The 9,992-nt window shown below is 39.6% G+C and overlaps 1 protein-coding gene across 3 annotated transcripts in view; it reads left to right on the top strand.

The window, feature by feature from the left end:
• MIDEAS (mitotic deacetylase associated SANT domain protein) overlaps positions 1 to 876 on the top strand; it is a 124,717-nt gene extending 123,841 nt beyond the window's left edge. For all 3 annotated transcript variants that reach the window (XM_072629169.1, XM_072629170.1, XM_072629168.1), the window contains exon 13: positions 475 to 876. In XM_072629169.1, coding sequence (XP_072485270.1) covers positions 475 to 694 — 220 coding nt within the window. In that variant the 3' untranslated portion in view covers positions 695 to 876. The remainder of the gene's footprint in view (positions 1 to 474) is intronic.
• Positions 877 to 9,992: the final 9,116 nt, after the last annotated feature.

Below are 9,992 nucleotides of genomic sequence, written 5' to 3' on the forward strand. Positions count from 1 at the left end.
GTATTTCATCCCATTTAGCCATTCCCTAGTTGATAGGCACAGAGGGGTGTCATTTAAAAGACCTAGCCAGGACATGAAGTATCTAGTGAATGAGTACATAGAGAAAACTGTCTAGTCCAGTTCTGTCTTATTTTATGGAGAAGGAAACTGAGGCCATGGGAGGCTAAATGTGATAATATAATATAATAAATATATTTTATATACTATATAAAATATTATAAATATATACTATAATAATATATGTTACATATATAACAATAATATATTATTATATGTAATAAATGTCAGGGGTGGAATTTGAACCCATATCCTGTCTTTTTACACAGCATTTTGACACCTAGTGACTCTTATCCCAGACTTTTTAATCTGAAGAAGTCGAGATGATAGCAGACAATCCTTGAGTGCCCTACTCTCTGGAGTTATGAAAGGAGTCTGGTTGTGACCCAGCTTAACCTCTCTCCTTCTTCTGTTCAGGGTTTTCTTCAAGGTAAAGAGCCGAAGTGCCCATATGAAGAGCCATGCAGAACAGGAGAAGAAGGCAGCTGCGCTAAAGCAGAAGGAGAAAGAAGCAGCGGCGGCGGCAGCTGCTGCAGCAGCTACTGCCACCCGCCTCCAGGCCCGACAGGAGAACAGTGGCCGTGGCGGCGGTGGCAGCAGCCGCAGTGGGAGCTCAGATGAAGATGGCGAGGTGTAATGAGTTGAGGTGGTGGACTCAGCTGGGAAAGCAGTGAGGCTGGTTCTCCCCCACTCTCCCTGTGCCGGGTGATTTCCCTCTCTGAACCCTCGCCTGCCTTGTGGCTACAGCTCCCAGGCCCAGTGGACACTCAGCGGGGAGTCAGAAGGGAATCATGAAGACTTAAAAAAAATACAACAAAAGACAAAGCTTTTATTTAATTTATAAAGGCCCTGGGAACAGTGTTACCTGGGGCAGGACTCAGTTCTCCTTATATTGAGTCTGTCAGACCTTGTCCCTGTGCTTTTTCAGAATGGTAAGACTCCTTCTCTCATGCTTCTGGAGACTTCCAGCCTGGAGTCATTGATCTCCCCACCTCACCAAGCCATGAGGCTATTGGTTGCTGCTGCTACTTCTGCTGCTTTTTGGACACTAAACTTGCTGCACAATTTCCCCTTTTTCTTGGCCTTCCATTCCCCCCGAGTCACTTGGAAGATATTTTAGGGGATGGAAAGCTTAGCTTAAGTTTGCAAGATTTCACCCTATCTTCCTGGACACAGCTTACTGAGCGCCAGCAGAAATTGAGCAACTCCGCCAGCAAGATGCACAGTGTCTCTCCTTCCTGGCTCAGGTGGGTGAGACAGGGTGGCCCCTTCTGGGAGAGGAACATTTGGTCTTCTCCTTGAACCTACCACCTGGTGCTTAGCCTGGCCAAGCTCCTGGCCAGGGATAGCAAGGCGCAGGCAAGCACACGGATACCCAAACCAAAGCTTTTCTCCGTATCCATTCCCAGCATTCCTTCTTCCCCTGGAGGGAGGCTGCTGGGGATGCACCTGGGCAGATGGGAAAAGAGTGAAAGGAAGAAGTGGCAGAGATCCAGATTTCTTTTACCCCATTACCCATTTCAAGGTCTTAGCTTTCCTGTTTCCTGGCAACTCTGCCTAGAGCAGAGATGAATTTCTTAAACCTTTGGAGATCCAAGCCAAAATTAGCAGCACCTGTCTCTGCTAATAGACCTTCCTGGGGAAAAGGGAGCTAGTGAGAGGGCTGTCTCTGCCAGTGGGGAGAAGACTGGTAAACAGAGTGTGGAGGAAAAAGGTGGCCGGATTTTTGTTAAATTGGACTTATCCTTATTTCTCATACCCATGGATGCCTTCTGGTCCCTAGCTACTATGAAAGAGGGTACTTAAGGACTGACTAGCTAAAAGTCATTCAGGACCTCCTCCTTGGTAATTAGACTTATAAATCCTAGAAGGATGACAGCCTTCATCTTTCCTGGTGGTGGTCCCCTATAGTTTGAAGGTCCAAACCAGTCCACTCCCAGCCCCTAAATTGCTGAAACATGCCCTCGGGTTTCATGCTTTGACTGCCTTCCCTTTTGTACTGGCCCCTTACTGACCACTGGTGTATGGAAGACAGACTCCTGGATTTCTTCAGATGTCCGAGCAGTCACTGAAGTAGATGGAAAAGGGTTGTGATTTGGGAATTATTTATTTTTCCTATTTAATTTTTCACATCCTCTCAGGGAGCAGGGGCCTCTTGCTTTCCAGAGGCCCAATTTGTTTATCCAAAAGTAAGATACCTACCTGCCCTCAGAGGGAAATGATACCCATGTATGTGGGGGGGAGGTGGTGGGGAGGTAGGACCTTCTCTATCAGTCATTGTGGGAACTGGCCCCCTGACAGTGGAAGAAATGAGGAGAACTGCTAAAAGTGACAGAGAGCCCAAGTCAGAAAATACTTAAGGATTTTTTTTTTTTTAAGAAATTGAAAACAGTGCTGATTGCTCAGTTTTCTTTGCCTCCACTCTCGGATAGGTTAAGAGTGATGGTCGTGAAAAGCCATTTCAATTTCAGGTTGAGTTTGGGTTTCATTCAAGTAGGCCAAGGATTCTATTCCCAAAACAAAATGATTGTTAGTGGGATACAGGTTCACTGGAATTAATGGAATGAAAACTTAGAACAAGAAAAAAGTTTTGAAAATAGCCTGTGGGATTCAGAAGAGCCTTGTCTGATTTTAGGGATGGATTATTTTCTGTTCACATACCTAAACTTTATAAATGAGGTCCAAAGGAAGTAGCATAGCATTTCCAGTGAGGGAGTCTAGGTAACTAGGCACATCAGGCTAGTGATCTAAGGGAGGGGATTGCTTGTAAACTATGCACTGTTGGGTATTCTGCAGTATCATTTATACATTAATATGCGTCTCCCTCCAGGGCCTGGCCTTCCTAGAGAATGATCTAGATTTCCTCAGTCCTTGCCTACTGATCAGTTTTCCTCCATAAGACTGTGAAAATTCAGTGTCCTAAGATTGTCTAAAATCTTGTATGTGATCCAGCAGTAGGAAGTTAAGTTCAATATGAGTGCCTTCTCAGCTCAGCCCTGAAGTGCTACTTATATGTCCCAAGATTTTTCTATTTAAAAATTCCTTTAGCTTCAGTCCTTGTTTAGACACACAACAGCTGATCTTGTAACAGAAACTGTCAGCCAGATGAGACCCTTCCATTCACTCAGAAAGTGGTAGAACCCAGTCTCTTGGAATTCTTTGAATAATAAAGTGATTCTCTCTCCCCGACCCCAGCTGGCAGGGACCTTCCCAGGTAAGGGTAGACAAAGAAGACAAGACAGTATCTTTGTTAACTTGGGGAGAGACAAGTTATCTATAGTAAAATATGAAAAATTTGTATCTTTAAAGAATTAAAGGCAATCACGGCTAATAAAGTGCATATAAAGCAGAATCTGTAAACAAAGGTAAACATATCCTTCAATGGTGCTGTTCTCTATTTGTGATAGGTTCAATCACATTTTTTCTTCTGCTTAACCTAATCAGAAAGTCCATTGCTTTGGAAAAGCTGGATAATCAGTGTCTCCAGCTCTAAGGATTTCTGCCTCCTCCCCACTCCCTAGCATTCTCTATCCATTGTAATAGCCGCCATCACCACTCACCTAAGGAAGGGCATAAAATACAGATCTCAGAATCCAGGCAGGGATGGGGGAACCTGTTGCCTGAAGGCCTATTGTCAACTGTCAGTGCCATATACAACCTGGGGTATGATTTTGGTAACAGTGTGGATACATGCTTTGCTGCCTTTTGATACCTCCTTAGGCTGACTTTTGTCCTTTGAAAGAAAAGGGGTTCCCCGCCTCTGATTTGGACTGTGAATTTGGTCTTGTAACTACACATGAGGGGAGCAGTGTAATGCCATTTTTTTTTTTTAACTGCCTTTAATCCATGGTTAAAATACATTCCCTCCTCTTCTACCATCCACATACCTCCCACTGTACCAAATGGAGTTTGACCAGTGGTACAGGGGTTTTATATGCTGCTTGAGTCAAAAGGGATTGTCTGCATTTCAACTGCCTCGGTGAAGCCACTTCTCATTCTCATACCATATGCTAGGATGAAGGGAGAATCCAATGCATATTCAAGCCTCAGCTGTTTCAGTGTTCTCTCTGGGGCATGCTTCTGGGGTGGTGTTACCAGACTGGAAAGCCTAACTCTTTAGGTTTACAGAGAATATGCATGTTTCTAGAAGAGATTTCTGTATTTAAGATCAGATGTTCTCCCTTCCTGTTGTGTTAATATTTCTAAAAACAATTTGCAGCTGTTTCGACCATCACTTATTTAAACCTGTAAGTTGGAGGTCTGTTGGGGGGAGACAGAGCACAGGAACAGTCAGTCTGTGACTATCGTATAAATGCTTTAATAGCGTATAAATAAGTATATTACTTTTATTTTGGAAAATGATCAGACACTGCCTTTTGTGTGTTTGCTGCCTGTGGCAACCTTTTTAAAGACTGTTACATATTAAAATAGTGTACATATATATTATATTATATATATTATTTACCTCTTTTGCTGTACAGTTGTGATAGACCAGACTGAAGATTTTATTTTTTGTGTGCTTTTTATAAAAAAATTAATACACTAAAGAAAGTCTTGCTGATGTGATTGTAATGTACCCGTGTAACTTATTTACTTTTGAATGTCTTTCCATATCTCTAAGCCTTTTATTAAATAAGCTTTTAAAAATGCATAGTGGGAAGTTGTGTTATGGTGGGAATTGTCACTCTGGGCTTGGTTACAGGTTGTATCCTGGGGCTGGAATGGATCTAGGCCATCTCCCCATTTTACAGATAAGGAAATTCAGGATCAGAGAGGGTAAACGCCAATGGTGAGACAGTAGTAAGGGGCCTTGCCTGTCTCCCATGACTTCAAGTATAGTACTCCACGATACCATGCTTCTTCTAAGGGCAGAAAGGTCAAATCCTAGTTTTCCCTGAACCATTCATTCCGTGGAATCTCATAATCAGCCAGTGCACTGGGGGATGAACTATGTGCACAGCCTCCTTTCATGATCCCATAACAAATAAAGAGATGTGCACGCACACACAAAGTCAGGAGTTGACTTGAAGATTTACTTGAAGTAGGTTAACGAGTGAAGATGCTAATGCTAGGTAGGTCAAGTAGCAAGGATAATGAAGGACAGATGAATCCATTTGATTTGAGGGTTGGATTCCACAGGTCCACAAATATGGTGTTATATGCAGAAGAGGAAATGATAAAAATATATGATCCTGGTTTTCAGTGAATCTTGTACTCTCTATAAGTCAAGTGAAGTTGGAGTCAAAGGAATGAGTGAGAAAATTATGTTGTCTCAAAATTCCCCAAAAGTCAAACGCTAGTAAATTGATAAAATTGGAATTGCTAGGGTTTCTTAATCCTGTGGTCATAGAAAAAAGGATACATATACTTTTAATTTTTTTTATAAAATAACACCATTTATTACTGTTTTAAAACAAGTTCCACAAAATAACATTTAGAAACCAAATAGGTCTAAATAATTTAAGACACAATATGTTTAGCCATAAAGTCATGCTACAAAACTTCTACGTATAAAAAAGATTATTAACCAAAGTAGATGTTAAAATATCCTCTTAATTAGAGCCAGTTCTAGAAGCCAAGGTTTCTAGAGTGACCCTTCCTAGCCAAGAGTCGGGAGGAGCTGCTGGGATCACTCCCTTCAACTCCTACCCATCAGTCTTTTGGGCAATAGCACCCCAGAAGCAAGCACCTTGCCTGCCAAACAAGCAAAGGATGCCCACTCACCTTGCACTATTTGCCACAACTCTGTTTAGCCAACATCTAAATTAATAAAATAGACACATAGAGGGAACAATAACTCACAAAAGCTTCTGTTCAGGATTCTACATGGTTTCAGCATGGTTTCACACTACATGGGACTCGTGTGTCACATCACACAGATTCGTCACCATGGATGCAGCAGAAATAGAAGATTTCACCAAATAACTAAGGAAATCCTTACTATGATTGGTGTTCTTAGGAAGCTACTATAAATATATGCTTAGGCCAGGTTCACTAGACATAGCTTATGTGAGGTCTAATTCAAAGATACTATTGTGCAGGCTAGATCAATATCCATCTATCCTTTGGAAATACTTCCTATCAACATCCAGTGCATCATTTTAAAGTGCAAATTTTCCCCAAAATAGTAACCTCTACTTGCTTAAATTTGCTATAATAAAATTTGGTTGGCTTCCTTTGACCTCCTCCACCTAGGAAATGAACTAGAATCCAGTTTCTCACAACCATCAAGTAAATGGTGTTGGGCAATAACTTTTGTCACATAAAGGTAGGACTCAGTTTGCTTTAGTTTCTTTTGTAGTCACTAGTTCATGAAAAGGCACCAGTGAATTTGGAGATTAGAACCTCATATAAAGTTAGAAAAGATTTCCGTTATTACCCTTAATTGTTGATTGTAACTATCATTACAACTTTACAAGAAGAAAATCCTGTGAAATACTCTAGCTGGGGTTAACAAATGGCTCCAAGTGAAAAGTCAGAAGCATCAACTCTGTGTGAGGGAAGTTTTGTTGTAGATTTCAATACTCTACAGAGTAATGAAAAAAACCAAATAATAAAAGTTTGTGTTAAATGAATCTCTAGCAAAGAATAACTAATAGCAATTGAACAATGCGCCTTCAAAAATTCCGTTTTTCAGTTGTCTGACTCTTTAGGATCCTATCCGGGGTATTCTTGGCAAAGGATACTGTAATGGTTTGCCACTGCCTTTTGCAGCTCATTAGAGGAGGAAACGGAGGCAAACAAGCAAGGTTAAGTGATTTACCCAGGGTCACACAGCTAGTGTCTGAAGCCAGATTTGAACTCAGAAAGACTCATCTCTAAGCCCAGCACTTTATCCACTGTGCTAATATAAAATGACCTACTGAACCATACATTAGGCTGTTTGCCTTTTCTACTAGTGACAGTGCCTTTCATATTATTTCATCTTTTAGTGAATGATCAAATCCTACCTCTCTCTACATAGCCCCTTTCTATTTAGTCCTTCCAGGTAGATGATTATGGTAAACCCCAGAGCTAAATTAGCCTTAAAATCTATTTACACATAAGGGGAATTAATACTGAGAACAAATCCTTGAAAGGGACTTGAATACCCTTAAAACCTCACTTCTCATACCTCATCATTCTATTTCACACTGCTAATGAGCTCCCTATCAAATCAAAAGCTCACTTTCCATATGAGAATAGTATCTAAGCTCTTTATACCATCTCTGCTCAATCTTCAATTCTCCTTCAGAAGCTGAAAGAGAATACTAATTCCTCTGATCTCAGTTCCTGGCATGTAATCTCAAACTTAGTGAATTAACATCAACTTAAATAGTAATTTAATTTTTTTTTAAATCACACCTAGGAACATTGCTAAGACCAACTTATTTTCACATAACGAACCATATCTTCAGATCACTTCCAAACTAGATCTGAACTATCTCTGAGGTTTGTTATAAGGAATACCCTTTGTAAACTTTAAAGCACTTTTTAAAAAGTGACTTACTAAGGAAAGATTTATATGAATGTCTACATTATCCAACTCATGTACAATCCCAAGTTTTATATAATAATTTGTAAATTTTTTTTTTAATTTGTAAAATTTTTATCACAGATGCATAAAACTCTGAATCTTGTGCAAAATTTGACCATAAATTGTCCTTGAAGAACATGGACTCCGTTTTTAAAAGTGTACTCAAAAGGTTAGACTTTAGAAAATGAGTAAGAGAGAAGTGTGGACATTTCCTATCCAAGAAAGGGCACCATTACTAATTAAAAGGAAGAAGGAGAAAATCAGTGATATCTTGGGAGAGTAGGCTTAAAATAAAAATGGTAAGAAATGCTAGGTGAAACACTTCTAGATGAGAGAGAAAATAAAAATAAAACTACCAAAAGGTTTTTAAGAATGGCAAAATAGGGTAACATTTGTATGCCTTTTCTGGCCATCCTTCATACACACATCACCTTTTTAAACATCATGTGAAGACTGCCAGCAGATAACTAGAGAGTTGTGTAAAAATGTATAGAACACAACTGTATTGATACTGGATACCACAGCAGAGTTGAATTCTTTGGATGACTAAAATAGAAGCTTTTTCTGAACAATTAAAGGATCTGATCAATTGTACAAATTTACCATTAGAAGGAAAAATAGATTAAGGAAAACTAATTTAACCACTTGAAACATATGTGTATAAAGCATGTGTGTGTATGTATGTGTGTATATATATATACACATATATATATATACACACACACACACGTATATATATATATACACACATGAATAATCTAGGAGCACAGAGACAACACATTCAAACTAGGCCAAACATCTTTCCTAGAAGCAATATGCTTAAGGCATAAAGCGTCAGTTAAATTTAGGGTCCTTCAAAATAGGTGAAGTTAGATCCTGAACTACTTCTCGGTCCCTATATTTCCTTCCCTAATGACTAAAACTCTAGAGTCAGTCCCATTAAAAAGAACCGTGGTACGCACCACAGCAGGCACTCAGTAAACATGTTGGGTTGACATGAATGTGAATATTGGGTGAAGTCACCAGTAATCACCACTTTCTATTTCTCTGGACACTACATGTGATTCCAAGATTATGAGAGAAAACAAAAAAAAAAGTTCTTTCTGATTTAAAAAGGTCAAAACCAAGGACAGGAAAAACAGGCATCAAAAACTACCCCTAAGCCATGTGACAAGCAGACTCAACTGGCCAACATTGTTGTAAGTCACTGGTTTCACTCTGACAGTGATTTTCAGGGGAAGAGAGCAAAGAAAACACACCCACCCAACCTAAAGGTTTTAGATTCAACCCGGACAACAGAAATGAATTACCAACCACAACAAATGTACAGTGAAGGTTCTTTGAATTATGATCCCCCTGAATATTCACAGGCTTTGGATTCTTAAGACTGGGCAGGGTTTCCTAAATTAGCTATATAGAATTTCTTCTAAGAGAATGACTAAAAAGGTTAAAATGCTGTGCCAATTTTTCTTCTTTCATCACTAGAAACTGATTGTCAAAGCAGTAACACCTTTTTAATAAGTTTGTATACTCAAGGAAATCCAATGTTTCCTATCTTGGTAAGAATTCAATGTTTCTGATGCCAGGGGTTACTTCTTTAAATCATTAACTTACTCTTTTTCTCCTTTAACTATGAATTTATCAGTGGTACCTCACTTTAGGAATATCTAGAACAATGTGGCAGAAGGTTCCCGACCTCCTTCTGGCTTTGTATGGCCATTTCTCTCTGCAAAATTCCACTTAGGCACCCACTATACCACCTTACGCTTCCCAGGAAGGGAAAGAACAGACTTTTGTTACACAATATTCCAAAAATCTGTGCCTTCTTGTTATTTCGTGATTTCAGAGTTTAAGTATATTGCAATGCTACATGAAATTACTCTAAAGAGTGTTGCCATTTGCCTGTACACCCATATCAAAATATTCACTTTCTTTTCTTTCCCTCCTACATGCACTTACATGACCCTTCCTATCAGCTATCTGAACTGGCACTTCTCAAACAAAAGTGAACCTAGAAATAGAAAATTCATTTATCAGGAAAATTCATTTATCAGGAAGTTGCTAGATTCAATTCTTGATAAGGTCTCTATTCTTTATATTTATCACAATCACTGTTCCCAATAATTAGGTACAACTGATAAAAACCTAGGCAAATATGGAGTAATGCTGCCTAGCAATCAGTTTGGGCCAGGCAAACCTAAACTATGGCATCACTTCTTTACAATTTTCACAGTGTGCAGAAGGCCAGATTTACATGTGCAAAGTAACCAGATGACGGTGCAAAGTAACCAGATGACGGCACAAAGAGTGATCGTTACAGTCATCTTCACAAATGATACTGAACCTAACTTGACTGATTCGGCCCCAGTGATTACAGAGGAGATCAAGATTATTGCAGTTACTGGACTGTGGCCACAAG

The sequence above is a fragment of the Notamacropus eugenii genome, chromosome 1, assembly GCF_028372415.1.
Source record: "Notamacropus eugenii isolate mMacEug1 chromosome 1, mMacEug1.pri_v2, whole genome shotgun sequence".
NCBI lineage: Eukaryota > Metazoa > Chordata > Mammalia > Diprotodontia > Macropodidae > Notamacropus > Notamacropus eugenii.